Here is a 17587-nt window from a genome sequence, read left to right as displayed (position 1 = left end):
CTCTTTGCTGTATTTCAGAATATTTTTAGCCCTCTGTATGAGAAAGTGGAAAAGACTTTAAAAGGGAGATACCATCTTTTTATTCAGAAAACAAATGAGCACAAGATATAAGAAAAGCACAGCCTTTAGTTATTAATTCCAAGGAGTCACTTACATTTCTGTTTTAAAAGCCAACATGAGTATAAAGAATAACACAGGGCTTCCATGGTGGCGCAGTGGTTGAGAGTCCGCCTGCTGATGCAGGGAACACAGGTTCGTGTCCCGGTCCGGGAAGATCCGACATGCCGCGGAGCGGCTGGGCCTGTGAGCCATGGCCGCTGCGCCTGCGCGTCTGGAGCCTGTGCTCTGCAACTGGAGAGGCCACAACAGTGAGAGGCCCGCGTACCGCAAAAAAAAAAAAAAACAATAACACAAACCTTGGCATATGAACAAAGTATTTGAATGCCCAGCATTTGGTCTTCCAATCATTGAATGAACGTGCATGTAAACCAATAACAACAATAAGAGATGGCAAATCAAACATATTTATACTCTCTCTCTCTACTTAAACCACACTGAAATAACAGTGAGGAGGTTCTTTTAAGCCATAACCCTATGAGAAAATGAACAAGGGGAAAGACAGTGACAACAAATTTATAGACCTTAGAAAGCAAACAGGCAGGTAGAAATTGACAGCAGATTCAAAAACGGTTAATCCCAGACTAGTCATAAAGAAAGCCAAAAAAGCAACTAGATCCACCCCCACAGAACTCTCCAAAGGTTCAGGACTAAAAACACGAGGGTCATTTAAAGGCCTTTCTAAGAAACAACTAGATCCTCAGATCCCCACTGCAAGTTTGCACATCCCCATCAAATTTCCTCCTTCACTTCAGCAAGAGATTGGAAGTTTATACTCTGAGGAGGGTAAACAGAGAGTGTATGAATTAGGACAAACTAGGCAGAGGTGACTGTGGAGTGGTAGAGCTGAAAAAGAGGAATAAGTGAATGTTGGCAGAATGAACGTTGTGACCCTAGCCCTCTTTTCTTCCTCTGCCACCACCATAGCCCAGACAACATCATATCTCCCACTAACAACCTCCTAACCTCCTCCTTCCTGCTTCTACTCTCGCCTACCTGCAAGTCTCTTCTCCAAAGTAACTAGAGTGACTTTTTAAAATGTAATTAAGATTATATTATTCCTCTGCTTAAGATCTTCCAATGGCTACACCAATATAAAATTGAAACTTTCTGTGGTCTTCAAGGCTCTGCGTGATCTGGTCCCTGCCTTTCTCTCCACCCTAATCTGGAAGCACTTTCCCCTGGATTACAGTGCATTAGACACACTGGCCTCTTTCTTATTCCTTGCATGCCAAGTTTATTCTCATATCAGAGCCTTTTCAACTGCTATTTTCCTATCCAGAATAATTTTTTGCAAAGTTGTGTCTTTATCATTCAATTCTGGTTCAAATGTTACCTTCTCAAAAAAAGCCTATCCTGACTATCGTATTTAAACTCTCTGCAGTCTCCACCCCTCATTGCTTCTTTCATAGCACTTATCACCATCTGAAGTCATTGTATATACTTACTTGTCTATTGCCTGTTTCTTCCTCTTTAAGGTTTGAGACACTCACTTTCTCTGCCTCATTTCCCCCAGAAGCCTCCACACCTATGTTTCCAATTCACGTATTTGTTAAATATGAGAAAAAGATAAGCAGTACTTGCCATCAGGAACTGAACTGACACTTCCCCTTAAGGCTTCGGTATTGTTAGGAACTAGCCCTGGTGTTCCCCTGTAAAATAGAAAAATCGGACAGAACACTAACATCAGTCACTCTCTGGTTATGATGAAATGAGACAACAGATAAGATCACTCAATAAACTTGCTTAAACTCCAATAAAAACAAGGTCACTGCAAACTACAAAAATAGCAAACCTCCTCTTCTCCCGGTTAGCAAAACCATTGCTTCTTTACCAACTACAGACTTAGCCTTGCAATTTTCCTCCCTTCTTCTACATAAGATGTATTATGATGCCCAATCTAATAATCACCCCCACTTCCAGACAGCACCCAAAACAGCATGAATCTCCATTTCCTTGAACCCTCCCCTCCAAATCACCCAATACATGCTCAAATACTTGTCCCTATTGTACACAAGCATCTCTCCATTCACCTGATAATCTTCTGAATCTCGCAGTACCTAGGTGCAGAGTAGATTCCTTCAACCAGAGATTATCTTTGTTCTTTCTTCTGCAGTTGAATAACAAGCTACTGTTCCCCAACTCCTTCTATCCTCTCATTGTCTTAAATTAGGAGATAAGGAAAATCTACTTATGAAACCTAATTCTTACCAGAACCTCTCCTTTGGCTAACACTGCCCTCAATAAAGGAGTAATTTCTGGTGTTCCTTTTTCTCTTAGCCAATTTTTCTTCTTCACGTTTAAAGTGTCACTTATTTTCCTTCTCAGTTTCATACCCTATTCCATTCCCGGTTCTCTGATCGAATTCGTTTTACTGTTCAGGAAAGTAAAGTTCCTTTTTTTCCCCCCTCACCACCATCATAGGTGATAAATACATCTACAAAACTTTTCGCACACTCTCTTTAGTCTTGCCCTCTCTGGCACCTTCTAACATCGTTCAAACTACATGCTTCCCCTCAGCTAAGCCCTGTGACCCCACAGCTTGCTTTTTCTTCCAAATCAATCCTTTGTCCTATAACCCGCCCCAAATCAATAGGTCACATACATCCAATTAGACCTCAACTTCATACCCAATCCCGGCTATATACAAGCCTCCGCCCCATTCCACCCCTCACCTAGACCCGCGTCTATTGCAAGGCCCTGATCCGGCTCCGCACCTCCACCTGCCAAGTCCAGTCCCGGTTCCCGGCTGTCCTCACAGCACATCACGCCCGAGTCTAGACACCACAGCCAATCCCCGGCCACATCCCCACGCACCTCCCTCCCGCCCCCTTACTCTCCTGTGCCCGGCGCCTTTCACCTCCCCCTTCTCCACGCCCGCCCAGTTGCGTCCAGTCCGCTACCCCGGCCTGTCCCTCAACCAATCGGCGTTTGGAATCCCGACCCCACAGTCAATCCCTTCCAGGCTCCGCCCCCACGTCCGAGTCCCGGCCCATCAGGCTCTTGAGGCTTCGCGGGACTGGAACTCAGGGAGACAAGGTGTTCGCGTGACGGGTGTGAGTGGGGCGCAAGGTGGTCACTTGGTGGGGCTGAGGGCAGTGGTCTCGGGTGCGGAGACGCGCGGAGGGAGGTTGGGAGGGAGGGAGGCCTAGCTGGGGTGCGCTCGCCCGGCCGCGCGCCTGGCGGGCTGGGAGGAAGAGCCGGGGCTGGATTTCCTTCAGCATTCGGACTCGCCGTTCGGAGCGGAGGCGGGAGCGCGGGCCTGGGCCGCTGACCCCCGGCCCTGGCGGCCCACGGGCCTGGTAGCAGAGGGTCAGCGCTGGAATTTCAGAGTTTGCTTGCTCTAGAGAGGGAATGGCCCTGAGGTGACTGGTCTTATAGGGTGGGGTCCCTTGGACCCCGGTCCTTGTCTCCTCCTTTTGCGCTTCATTTTTGCAATTTGGGCATTTTGTAAACGGTGTGGGAAGCTGACACCGACTCCAGTTCATCCGTAATCTGTATTCTTCCAGTTCATCCGTAATCGGTATAATCAATTTAAAAAAAGGAACAAGGCTGCTCACTTGCCACGTAAGTGACTCTTAGTGGAACCCATAGTTTTTAAGATAAAAGAAAAAAGAGGCCCAATCTGTTGCTTTTGGAGACCCCAGCCAGTACGGACATTCTTCCGTCTTGCTGGCGCGCGGCTCCCCCGCTGCTACCTGAGGGCGCAGCCGGGCAGCTGGCTCCTTCCACACTGGGCTGCACACCCACCATTACAAAGTTAACTCACGTGGGGCTGAAACCAAACTCGTGACAACTTAAACCGGACAGCCAGATTCCTTCCCTCTGCAGAAATTTGTAATTAATTACACGAATCCCATTTTCACAAAACAGCTTTTCAGCAATTTCAGGATCATGTCTCCTAACTTAAGTCTTGTGCCGGCTCAGTATGGCTGATTTTTCCCATTCTTGCTTCAGTGACATGGCTTTGAGGCTTATTCCCACTGTATTTCCCGCGCCAGTACCTTGTTCACCTCCTATATGCCCTATGTTGTATCAGTAAACCTTATAAACATTCTAGAAGTGGACCAACAGGTACAGCGTGAGGTGGAAATAAACTTTCCTTGGGTCAGACTCTTAACCTGGGTTGTGCATTCATTAGCACTAGGCCTTTTTGCAGTCACCTCACATTAATCTTCCTTGAGCTTGCTGTTAACCTGAACATCTGTACTTTGTGAAATTCACTAAATCTTTTCCTACCTCTCCTCCACATATGCAAAGTGGTTATGAATTGACTATCTGGGTTTAAGTCCAGAGTTTCAAACTTTTTACAGTTCATCTTGACTGCTTTATTCATCTTTTAGCTCTGGATTCTCCAACAATCCATCAGCCTTCTCAGCTTCAGGTCCCCTCAAGCTGTGCCACACATATCTTCTGTATCTTCATTTTAAACAGCCTACACCAATGATAATAAATAGTTTAATTTTCTATTGATCATGTGTATATGACTGTGGAGTTTATCTTATGTATAGTATGCCATAATCAGGTTTACTAGATACCCTGATTCACAATTTCCTGATTTTCTTCACAGAACTCTGTTTTTAAGTATAAATGAAACAGTGAAAATATTGTTTAAAATGAAAAGCCATATACCTTTTGATTTTGTCCAACTTTTCAATGACATCCCAATCTATTCATTTAGCTTCTCGGTGAATATGCATATGAAATGTTAATTGCTTTAGAAAAGTGCTGCTCAAAAAATGTTTATTTAAAGTACAGAAGAAAAAAGCTTCAGGGGTTCTGAATTTGTATCTATCAGCCTGCTTAGATTTCTTTGGAGCCGATAATTCACTGGTGCCCTCACAGTTCCTTTTACAATGAAATTACCTAGTGAGAGAGTAATGAGTGAGAAGAAAAAAGATCTGGGCATTGAGGAATTCTGTCATTTAAGTTTGGGAAAATGAGAGATTGTCATAGGTCAAAAGCCAAGGGAAAATGGTGTTTCTGGGAGGAGACAGGGCTTGACCAGCTGATCTAAAGCTGCAGAGAGCTCAAGGAAAGTGAGAATTGCAAAATGTCCAGTGAATTTAACAATATGAATGTCAAAATTGACTTGCGCAAGAGCTGCCTCTATGGAATGATGGGTACAAAAATCAGATTGCACTGGGTTAGGGAGTATAGATTGAGGAAAGTGGACAGTTAATAAAATGATATGTTTTCATTGGGTTGGCCAAAAAGTTCGGTTTTTTTCAATAAGATGGCTCTAGTAGCACTTGGTTGTCTTTAACTTCATTCGAAACAATTTTATTAGATTGTATTGTGACAGCTTTCAAATCAGCGTGCATTTTTTAAAAACTTATCAAAATTGGTGAATTTTTGTATAGCCATTTTAATATTGACGATGGAAGAAAAAAGCAATATTTTCGGCATATTATGCTTTATTATTTCAAGAAAGGTAAAAACGCAACCTAAGCGCAAAAAAAGATTTCTGCAGTGTATGGAGAAGGTGCTGTGAGTGACTGAACGTGTCAAAAGTGTTTTGTGAAGTTTTGTGCTGGAGATTTCTCGCTGGGTGACGCTCCATGGTTGGGTAGACCAGTTGAAGTTGATAGTGATCAAATCGAGACATTGATTGACAACAATCAACGTTATACCACTTGGGAGATAGCTGACATACTCAAAATATCCAAATCAAGCATTGAAAATCATTTGCATCGGCTTGGTTATGTGAATCACTTTGATGTTTGGGTTCCACATAAGTTAAGCGAAGAAAACCTTCTTGACCGTACTTCCGCATGCAATTCTCTACTTAAACGTAATGAAAATGTTACGCTTTTAAAACAAATTGGGACAGGCGATGAAAAGTGGATACTGTACAATAATGTGGAATGGAGGAGATCATGGGGCAAGGGAAATTAACCACCAGCAACCACATCAAAGGCTGGTCTTCGCCTAAAGAAGGTGATCTTGTGTATATGGTGGGATTGGAAGGGAGTCCTCTATTATGAGGTCCTTCCAGAAAACCAAACGATTAATTCCAACAAGTACTGCTCCCAATTAGACCAACTGAAAGCAACAGTTGACAAAAAGCGTCCGGAATTAGTCAACAGAAAACGCATGATCTTCCATCAAGATAATGCAAGACCACATGTTTCTTTGATGACCAGACAAAAACAGCTTGGCTGGGAAGTTCTGATTCATCTGCCATATTTACCAGACATTGTACCTTTGGATTTCCATTTATTTCGGTCTTTATAAAATTCTTTTAATGGAAAAAATTTTAATTCCCTCGAAGACTGTAAAAGGCACCTGGAACAATTCTTTGCTCAAAAAGATAAAAAGCTTTGGGAAGATGGAATTATGAAGTTGCCTGAAAAATGGCAGAAGGTCGTGGAACAAAACAGTGAATTCGTTGTTCAATGAAGTTCTTGGTGAAAATGAATAATGTGTCTTTTATTTTTACCTTAAACTTTTTGGCCAACCCAATAACTAGAGGAGACTTGAGCAAGGAAAGCTGAATATGCGGAGGAGAGGGGTAATAATCAATGGAGCAAAGTCTCTGTGGAGGGGAGAGGAATGACATCTAAGTCATGGGAGGAGGGACTGTCCTTTTGTAGCAGGGTCACTTCCTTTATTATAGTAGGAAGAAAAAAGGAATATTTTTAGGTTTGTTTTTTTACACGTGGGTAGGTTGAAAGAATTCGCGTCTGATGGCTTCTGTTTTCTCTGTGATAGAGAGCAAGGTCATCTGCTTAGACTAAGGAGGGTTTTATGTTAGAGGAGTGTGGGAAAAATTTAATCATTTTGTACTATGGGAGAGAAATATTGCCTATTCTCTTATGGCTTTTGGGTGGGCCCAAGAATTAAACTGACATAATACAGATTAACAGGAGAAAAGCACACATTTAATAAAAGTTCTGTGTGACACAGGAACTTTCACAAGGAAATGAAGACCCAAAGAAGTAGCAAAACCAAGTGCTTTTATGCTAGATTGAACAAAGAGAGGCCATTGTGGAAAAGTAACCAAAAAATATAGGGAGACTAAAGGAAGATAAGAATTATTTTAACAAGGTCTGTTTGTACAGAATTCTCTCAGCTTTAACTCCCTGTCTAAGAGTGTTTCTTTTTTCCCAGTATAGGGCAGGTATCTTTCACATGGGAATTTTATCTCCTGTTTTCAGGAAGAAAGGGGGAGATCAGATCACTCTTCTTGCCTCGGCTGTTTTTCCAGTGCCTTTAGCTCACAATAATCCTTAGGCCAAAGTGGCAATTTTTGGGGGAGTATATTCTCCCATCCTGTACCTATAAAATATAGTAGAAATGCTGGAGAGTGTTGGGGGTCAATTTGAGATTAATGACCATAATTTGTGGTGAAACCGATCCTATCCTGTGTGATTTTCTCCAGCAGGCCACAGCTTCATGGGCCATAGGAAAAACAGACACTGTAATTGAGTTCATCCAGGGCCAGGGTTTTATAGATACCTATCTATAAAAGACAGACGGGGAGTTAGGGCATTGTAAAGAACATTATTGAAGCAGTGGAACTGGCGTCTAAATTGGAAAATAAAGGAAGGTGAGGTCTGATTGAGAAAAGGAGAGGCAGCCTCCTAGAGATCTTGATGATATTTAAGAATAGTAATCATTGGAATAAGTAAGCAAATTGGAAGGATAGGTAGTTTATGGTCAAAGATCAGAATACTTCAATTAATTGTTTTGGAATTAGACCAGATTGAGGTAATGGCAAGGTGCAGGGTGTGACTATAGGAGAGAGTGCCTAGGGTGGGATGGAAGAGAATAGTGATGGGCACAGGGATGTCAGTTGTTGGATGGACCATCTCTGAAGACATGGGAATTACCTGGGATGATCACAGTACTTAGAGTTGAGAAGAAAACTGTGTGCCTAATGACAAAATCTCTAATGAATGACAAGGAGTTATCAGCAGGCCAGAAGATAATATCATTGAAGCAGATGACGGAAGTAGTAGTCTGGTAATGGTAAAATAGACGGTAAGAAAGAGATAAGTGAGGCATATACAAGCAAAAGCTGACACTGAGGCATATAGGAGTGGTATCTTCAGGGAGCAGTAAGGTTTCAGTTCAAGCTAGGAGGTACAAGGAACACTCTGAAACCATAAAGATGTAATGGGATTCGCTGAGAATGGTGCAGCCGTTCCGAAAGACACAGTAGAAAGTTTGGAAAGTGGAAGAGAAATGAAGGGCTGGGTCAGTTTCCAGGCAATACTTTGCATTATGGTGGTAATGTGCTGCAGAAAACAGGGAAGAAGAGGTGGGAATCAGGCTTTGGGATTTCCAGATGAAAACAGGTAGATTTAGTGTCAATTTCCAAAGGGGAATGGGTATTGAGGTGTGGTGGCCAGAGGGTGTGGCTCACCCAACCTGGGGGGAATCTCCCAAGACCTGCAGCCTGAGGTCACACACAACCAGCCACTGACGTACAGTACTTTCTGAGATTACCTTGAAACCAAGGATTCATTTATTCATCTGTTTTGAAGTATGGGGAAACTAAGGCCCACCAAAGGTCAGGGAATTGTCCCAGGATAGAAACCTTTTTTTAATATCAAAAATAAGGGTTAGAATCCAGGTATCCTGACTCCTAGTCCTGTTTGCTCCCCTCCCAGCTCCCCAACCCCATTTATCTGAAGAAGGTAGAAGAGGTTTCTCTCACTTTTCTACTTGCAAGAAAGAATTTTACTTATACTTTCCTTAATAACAAATAAATTAGGTTGAATTTAAATAAATGGGCATTTTTTTTCTGAAAAATATATTGTCCTAAATCAAATAACTCTATGATACTGAATGAAGATTGTTCAACATAGTCACTGTTGTTTGGTAATACCTTTCCTCAGAACTAGCCCTACTGCCTAATCCAATTAATATTTTATTCCTGAACAGAACTATTAATGACCAAAGAATAGGCATTTCTTGATTTAAGAAAACCTGCTCTTTGACTTGAAAGACGTAAAACATAAGAGGTAATTATTTACTTTACAAAGGAATCAATATTTCGTAAAAGGACTCATTATAAATAGTTCACTTAACTCATTAATTTATAATGTGATTTTATGTATTCATTCAGTCATTTGACACATTTATTTATCACGTGCCTCCTATGTGCCAGAGAAGACAGTGGTGAACTAAACGCACCAGGACCCCCTGTTCATGGCGCTTACATTAAATTATCAAATGAATGAGTGAGTGGTCAGCCAAACAAACAGAAAGTGCTTTGCAGAGAATTAACCTAAGCTGATGTGATGTAGAATGGCTAAGAGGCTGTCATTTAAGCTGAATTTTATTGACAAGGTAAGGAATTTCTATTTCACTTTTTAAGAAACATCCAATATATTATTTTTCACATCTGTAGCCTTCACATTTTGGTAACTTAAAGAGATTCATAGCTATTGATAGTTTCAGTGGTCCCTTTGAATCAATAAAGTGTGTCTTTTTTTCTAAAAGTTTGATTATTAGAGATGAAGGAAATGCCATCCACTGATAGAACATTGTCAGAGTAAAACCTTATGGGAAGTTTCTGCTTTCCTGAATGCTTTCACTTCTAAATGGCAGTATAATAAGAATTCCATTTTGCTTTGATCTCCCTACTTTGACCCATGATTGATAATGATTTCCTTACAAGTAGAGAAGTAATCTAGATTCATGCCTCTTAGCAAGCCATTTCAATAGATTTCCAGCTACCTAGCTATCTTCTGGAATTGTTGAAGGCAGTACCGCCTGAGAAAATAAGGGAAGATTCATTCGTATATTCTTCATATTTATCAAGGACCTACTATAATCCTTTTCAAACAACTTTCTAACTTTTCTGTTTCTAACAACTTTAATTTACTGTTACAAATTGCATTTTTACTAGTGACTTCTCCAGACGATTCTGAAATTTAAGTAGTTCTTAGACTGAAATATTCTGGATTTTATGCCTACTAGGAATGGAACTTTTACTTCCTGTAGTTTAATGCTCTTGACTAAATTAGAACTTTGTTTTTTAAATTCACCATATCCTTACAGATCTCTACTTTAAAACGACACATGCATAAATTTGTATAAGGAGGATTCTATTAGAATGATTCTAGTGATGAGAGATTATATCATAGAAAGAAAACTCAGCTATCAATAAATTTTATTTTTATTTTATACAAGTTTATGGTCTATCACCTAGCTATAAATGTTTAATAGTGATATAAGTATATATTTACTCCCTTTAAAATTTTTTCTTTTGTCCTGTAGCATGTTTTTGGCCCGGGCGAGACTGTGCACCCTTGGCAGTAGACCTAAATTCCTGAAGACAATTTGTGCTTCAAAAATACTTGGACTCTCTACTTCTGCTGTAAGTATTGCTTAATCACTTACAGAAATAATAGTGCACATATTCTGCAATGTCCAAAAAACATAATTTTTTAGATACTTTATAATTATTTTATTAGAATGGGTATTTCTGTTATATAAACTGAAATTATCTCTTGTCATCAGCTAGACCTGACCTTCACTGGGCAGCTGCTTGCCTGTCTATGTATCAGGCATATTGCTGGGCATTTTATTCAATATCTCACTTTATTTTATTTTTTTTAATTGAAGTATAGTTAATTTATAATATTATGTTAGTTTCAGGTGTACAGCTTAGTGAATCCATTTTTTTGCAGATTATATTTCATCATAGGTTATTATAAGATATTGGGTATAATTCCTTGTGTTACACAGTAAATCTTTGTTGCTTATCTATTTTATGTATAGTAGTTTGTATCTGTTAATCACATACTCCTAATTCCCTCCCCCAGCACACTCTTTGATAATCATAAGTTTGTTTTCTATGTCTGTAAGCCTGTTTCTGTTTTGTATATACATTCATTTGTATTTTTAGATTCCACATATAAGTGCTGTCATATAGTATTTGTTTTTCTCTGTATGACTTACTTTACTAAGCATAATATTCTCTAGGTCCATCCACATTGCTGCAAATGGCAATATTTCATTCTTTATTATGGCTGAGTAATATTCCATTGTATATATACCGCATCTTCTTATGCCAGTCATCTGTTGATGCTTGGGTTCCTTCCATTGTAAATGGAATTTTCTCCCATTCTGTAGGTTGTCTTTTTGTTTCATTGATGGTTTCCTTTGCTGTGCAAAAACTTAAGTTTAATTAGGTCCCATTTGTTTATTTTTTCCTTTATTTCTTTTGCCTTGGGAGGCTAATTAAGAAAATATTGCTACCATTTATGTCAAAGACTGTTTCACATATGTTCTCTTCTAGGTGTTTTATGATGTTATATCTTACATTTAGGTCTTCAAGCTATTTTGAGTTTATTTTTGTGTATGGTGTGAGGGAATGTTCTAACCTTATTGTTTTACATGTGTCTGTCCAGTTCTCCCAGCACCACTTATTGAGGAGATTATCTTTTCTCCATGTATATTCTTGCTTACTTTGTCATAGATTAGTTGACCACAGCTGGGTGGGTTTATTCCTGGTCTCTCTAGTCTGTTCCATTAATGTGGGTGTCTGTTTTTGTGCCAAAACCATGCTATTTTGATTACTGTAGCTTTGTAGTATTGTCTGAAGTCTGGGAGTGTTGTACCTACTGCTTTGTTCTTTGTCGTCAGGATTGCTTTGGCAATTCTGGATCTCTTATGGTTCCTATAAATTTTTTTTTAACATCTTTATTGGAGTATAATTGCTTTACAATGGTGTGTTAGTTTCTGCTGTATAACAAAGTGAATCAGCTATATGTATACATATATCCCCATATGCCCTCCCTCTTGTGTCTCCCTCCCACCCTCCCTATCCCTATAAATTTTAGGATTATTTATTCTAGTTCTGTGAAAAATTTCATGGGCAATTTGATAGGGATCACATTAAATTTGTAGGTTGCTTTGGGTAGTATGGCCATTTTAACAATATTAATTCTTCCAACTCAAGAGCACAGGTTATCTTTTCATTTCATTGAATCATCTTCAATTTCCTGTATCAGTGTTTTATAGTTTTCAGTGTATAAATCTTTCACCTCCTTCATTAAGTTTCTTCCTAAGTTTTTTGTTTTGTTTTGTTTTTATGTGATTTTAAATAGGATTTTTTTTTTACATTCACTTTCTGATATTTTATTACTTGGGAATAGAAAAGCAATAGATTTCTGTATCTTAATCTTGTATTCTACAACTTTGCTGAATTCATTTATTGGTTCTAATGGGTTTTGTGTGAGACTTTATGGTTCTCTACATAGAGTATCATGTCATCTGCAAATAGTGACAGTTTGACCTCTTCCCTTTCAATTTGGATACCTTTTATTTCTTCTTCTTGTCCTATTGCTGTGTCTAGGACTTCCAATACTATGTTAAATAAAAGCAGCGAAAGACAAGGCATCCTTGTCTTGTTCCTGAATTTAGTGGGAAGGCTTTCAGCTTTTAACCATTGAATATTATGTTACCTGTGGGTTTGTCATAAATGGTCTTTATTATGTTGAAATATGTTCCCTGTATACCCACTTTGACAAGAGTTTTTACCATGAATGGTTGTTGAATTCTGTCAAATGCTTTTTCTGCATCTATTGAGAATACATGTAGTTTTTGTGTTTCCTTTTGTTGATATGGTGTATCACATTGATTGATTTGTGTATGTTGAACCATGCATGTGACACTGGAATAAATCCAACTTGATCATGGTATATGATCCTCTTTAAGTATTGTTGGATTCAGTTTGCTAATCTTTTGTTGAGGATTTTTGCCTCTATATTCATCAAAGATATTGGCCTGTAATAATTTTCTTTTTTTGTAGTGTCTTTGTCTGGTTTTGTATCAGGGTAATGGTGGCCTTGTAGAGTGAATTTGGGAGTTTTCCCTCTTCTTCAGTTTTTTGGAATACTTTGAGAAGAATAAGTTCTTTTTTTGTTTGTTTGGTAGAATTCCCCATTGAAGCCATTGAGTCCTGATCTTTTGTTTGCGAGGAATTTTTATTTTTTATTTTTTTTTTTGCGGTACGCGGGCCTCACTGTTGTGGCCTCTCCCGTTGCGGAGCACAGGCTCCGGACGCGCAGGCTTAGCAGCCATGGCTCACGGGCCCAGCCACTCCGCGGCATGTGGGATCTTCCCGGACCGGGGCACGAACCCATGTCCCCTGCATCGGCAGGCAGACTCTCAACCACTGCGCCATCAGGGAAGCCTACGAGGAATTTTTTAAATTACAGATTCTGTTTTGCTTCTAGTGATTGGTCTGTTTAAATTGTTTCTTCTTTTTTTTTTTTTCTTTGTGGTACGTGGGCCTCTCACTGCTGCGGCCTCTCCCATCGTGGAGCACAGGCTCCGGACGCGCAGGCTCCCGACGCGCAGGCTCCGGACGCGCAGGCTCAGCGTCCATGGCTCACGGGCCCAGCCGCTCCGTGGCATGTGGGATCTTCCCGGGCCGGGGCACAAACCCGTGTCCCCCGCATCGGCAGGCGGACTCTGAACCACTGTGCCACCAGGGAAGCCCCTAAATTGTTTCTTCTTGACTTATTCTTGGCAAGCTGTATGTGTAGAAATTTGTCCATTTTTGCTAGGTTGTCCAGTTTGTTGGCACATAATTGTTCACAGTATTCTCTTTTGTTTTTGTTTTTTTTTTAATCTCTGTGGTAGTGCAATTTCCCCTCTTTCATTGTGTGTTTTGTTTTTCTGGGTGCTCTATCAGTTGATAGTTTCATGGGTGTTCCCTTGTAAATGATTCTTTGATTTTCCCTTGCTGTCTTTTGAATTCTCTCTTTTACTTTTGCTATTTTAATTATGTCTTACTGTAGGTCTGTTTGAGTTCCTCTTGTTGGGGACTCTCTGTGATTCCTATACCTAGATACCTGTTTCCTTCTTTAGGTTTGGGGATATTTCAGCCATAATTTCTTTAAATACATTTTCAATCCCCTCTCTCTCTTCACCTTCTGGAACCCCTATTATACATAGATTGGCACACTTTATATTATCCCATTGATCTCATATGTTGCTTTCTTTATTTTTTTATTTGTTTTTCTGTCTGTTGTTCTGATTGGGTGATTTATTTTATCTTCCAGATTATTTCTTGTGTCATTAAGATGGCTATTCATTATTCCTAGAGTGCTTTTTGTCTCAGAAATTCAATTACCTGTTTTCAGCTGGGTCTTTATAGTTTCTAGTTCCTTGTTGAAACAATCTGTGTTTAGATCAGTTCTCTTTCTTAATCCAGTCAGCATTTTTATTAATAACTCTTTGAACTCAGTGTCTGGTAGACTGATTATATGTTTCATTATTTAGTTTTTTCAGGGGCTTTCTCTTGCTCTTTTAATTGGGAGAATTTCCTCTGCCTTTTCATTTGACTTAACTTTCTCTTTCTCTGTGAACTAGGGAGAAATGGTTATCTATTGTGGTCTTGTAGGGGTGCTTTCATGTTGGAGCATCCCTGTGCAGACTGTGCATATCCTTCAAAGACACAAACCAGTGTCTTTGGTGCAAAGGCTGGTTTTGATATGGATGCCAGCCAGCTCTTCCCTTAGGGTGTGCTGACTGTTATCACCTTGTTAGGGGTTGTGGTTGGTGTTGGAGGATCTAGAGCCTGTGCAGGGTATGAAGCAGGACTTCCTGTCTGCTCTGTGGCTGTCGCCACCCTGTCAGTGGTAGGGTCTGCTCACCAGTTTTTGGAGCAGAAGCACTGAGGCTCTGGATTGATCAGGCTTCATTCCCCTTGAGTGTTTGGCTTGTGAACTCACAGAGGTCTGATGCACCACCTGAGTAGGTGTCTGTGGCTCCACTCAGACACAACCTAAAGTCACATCCCTAACCCTGTTGTGGTTATCCCTGATCTAGTGCAAGGCTGTGGTGTGGAGTAGGCAGGCCAAGCACTCACTAGGCTGGGGCTGGGGCCGGGACATAGTGGCTGTAGGAAATGAGGCGACTATGCTGCCGCCAGAGATCTGGGCTGCCTCTGTGGCAGTCTTCTCCTAGGACCTGTCTGCCCAAGATCCAGTGCCAAGTTCTGGCGTGGAGTGGGTGGAGCTGGTACACTCATGTGTCTGTGAAAGGGACCTCATCATGTTGGTCGCGGTGGTTCCCAGGCATTGCAGGAGTAAGTGCTAACAATGGCCACCACTCCAGCTGGACCACAACCCAGGCCACTAGGCCATCTCTGTGTCCCTAGATCGAGTCTTCTCCCAGGACGTGTCTGCCCCAGATCTAGTGCCAAGCTGTGATGTGGAGTGGGTGAGGCTGGGGTATTCTTTCTGCTTGGATTGGGAAATGTAGCGAGCCAGCAGCCACCAGTGCAGAGCTCTCTCTGCCCTGTTTATTGGCAGGCCAGACCCCATGTACTCTTCACAGGTAAAGTCTAGGCTTCTCCAGTTCTCTCTGTTCCAGCAATTCTCCCAGCAGCCAGAGGGCTTGTCTCCTCCATGTAGGACCCTGGGACTAGGACACCCTGTCTGTGGCTCAACCCGCTTGCTCCCCAGGGGGAGGATTCTCTCAGACCTTTCAGCTCCCTCACTGTGGCGGAGCTCCCTACCCTAAGCCTTTTTTCCATTCTGCCCAGTTAGTGGAAATCTTTCTTGCAGCTTTGGTTGTAGAGGCGTTCTGTCAGTTTCCAGTTAGTCTTCCATGCGAATCGTTCCACATGTAGATGTATTTTTTTTTTAAACATCTTACTATGCTATATTCAGTCTGTGCATTCTTTTTTTTTTTTTTTTGCAAATTTATTTATTTTTATTTATCTGTTTTTTTGGCTGTGTTGGGTCTTTGTTGTTGCGCATGGGCTTTCTCTAGCTGCGGTGAGTGGGGGCTACTCTTTGTTGTGGTGCACAGGCTTCTCATTGCGGTGGCTTCTCTTGTTGTGGAGCACGGGCTCTAGGCGCACGGGATTCAGTAGTTGTGTCACGTGGGCTCAGTAGTTGTGGCTCACGGGCTCTAGGGCTCAGGCTCAGTAGTCATGGCATGCAGGCTTAGTTGCTCCGTGGGATGTGGGATCTTCCCGGACCAAGGCTCGAACCCGTGTCCCTGCATTGGCAGGTGGATTCTTAACCACCGCGCCACCAGGGAAGCCCCCTGTAGATGTATTTCTGATGTGTTTGTTAGGGGAGGTGATCTCCATGTCCTCCTACTCTGCCATATTGATCTAATCCCCTTATTATGTCACTTTATATTTACAAAATTCTTCAAGTTATGATTTGTTATAATCCTGTTTTACAAATGAAACAGTGGAGGCTTAAATAGGTTTAGTAACTTGCCCAAGGTCACACAGCTTATAAGTGGCATAACTAAAATACCATTCTCACCTGTATCTAGCTCTGGTATTCTAAGTCTGGCTCTGTCTACTCAAGAAAGGATATTATATAGTGACTCTAAGTGCAGACCAGTTATAGGAGATATGGCAGATTGAGGACTAAGTTATGTAACGAATTAGAAAAGCAAACAAATCCAGAATGTGGGTCATAACCACAGGATAGATTCCTGACTTGGTTTCTTCAACAAGTCAGCACAGGGGAAAAGTGGTGGTGGGTAGTGTTTCAGAGGGACTGCTCTGGGGTGGAAAGAGGCTTAACCACCAGTATGATATATGGACCTTGTTTAGGAACTTGACCCAATCAACAGAAATGTAAAGAGATATTTTTAAAGACACTTAGAGAAATATGACTGTAGATTGGGTATTAGATGATATCAAGGAATCATTGTTAGTGAGCTGTGATGATGACATTGAAGTTATATAAGAGAATATCAATGTTTTTTAGAGATATATACCAAGTATATAGTGGCAAATGACTTAAGGTCTAGGATTTGCTTTAAAATTACTCAGCAATTAAAAAAAAAAAAGAAAGAAAAGGAAAAGCAGAAGAGATGAAGCAAATGAGGCAAAATCTTGATATCATTACTGAATCTGGGTAACATGTATATGAGTGTTTTATATTTTGTTGAGTCTTTTAAGTCTACATCCCTACTTTGCATTTCCACTTTCAGTTTTTTCATTACAGGAACATTCTGTTATTTTCTCGTGCCATCTAGTGGCAAAAGAATGTAATTTGTCTGCTTTTTTGAATGGAGAGCCATACCTTAGAACTAACATCTATTACCTGTGAGATAATTCTGTCTGTGTCTGCTTGCTTGAACAGCATTTTGTCCAAAGGGAGAAAGAGAACATGATTTCACAATACCCCGGCAGCTCTTTTTTTTTTTAAGTTTATAAAATTTTAATAAACTTTTTTTTAAAAGAGCGTTATAGCTTCAGAGCAAAATTGAGCAGAACCTACAGAGTTCCCATGTATCCCCTGGCCCTCACATGCATAGCCTCTCTCATTATCAACATTCCTCACCTGAGTGGTGTAACTATTACAAACATTGAACCTACCTCGATACATCATTGTCACCCAGAGTCCCCCCCAGAGGCTCTAGAGAGAATCAAGTCCAGCCTCTTCCAGCTTCTGATGGCTGCTGGTATTCTTTGGCTTACGGCCACATCACTCTAATCTTCATTGCCAGCATCTTCAAGCCACTC

The 17587-nt window shown here is 40.9% G+C and overlaps 1 protein-coding gene and 1 long non-coding RNA gene across 15 annotated transcripts in view; one reads left to right on the top strand and one right to left on the bottom strand.

Annotated features, from left to right (window-relative positions):
* Positions 1 to 45: 45 nt before the first annotated feature.
* On the bottom strand, positions 46 to 2669 carry LOC138414003 (uncharacterized). The gene is made up of 3 exons (XR_011246380.1): positions 2151 to 2669; positions 1702 to 1769; positions 46 to 351 (listed from the first exon to the last, which is right to left on the bottom strand). It is a non-coding gene; the product is annotated as an uncharacterized lncRNA (long non-coding RNA).
* Positions 2670 to 3041: 372 nt separating this feature from the next.
* The window catches only part of KYAT3 (kynurenine aminotransferase 3), a 54503-nt gene continuing 39957 nt past the window's right edge, over positions 3042 to 17587 (top strand). For 2 of the 14 annotated variants that reach the window (XM_060025105.1, XM_060025059.2), the window contains exons 1-2: positions 3042 to 3171; positions 10351 to 10450. In XM_060025105.1, the coding sequence (XP_059881088.1) occupies positions 10352 to 10450 (99 nt within the window). In that variant the 5' untranslated portion in view covers positions 3042 to 3171; position 10351. The other 12 variants (XR_009521214.2, XM_060024997.2, XM_060024987.2 and 9 more) reach the window with 12 other exon arrangements.

Source organism: Delphinus delphis, chromosome 1 (genome assembly GCF_949987515.2).
Source record: "Delphinus delphis chromosome 1, mDelDel1.2, whole genome shotgun sequence".
Taxonomy (NCBI): Eukaryota; Metazoa; Chordata; class Mammalia; order Artiodactyla; family Delphinidae; genus Delphinus; species Delphinus delphis.
This window is presented reverse-complemented; position numbering and strand designations above follow the sequence as displayed.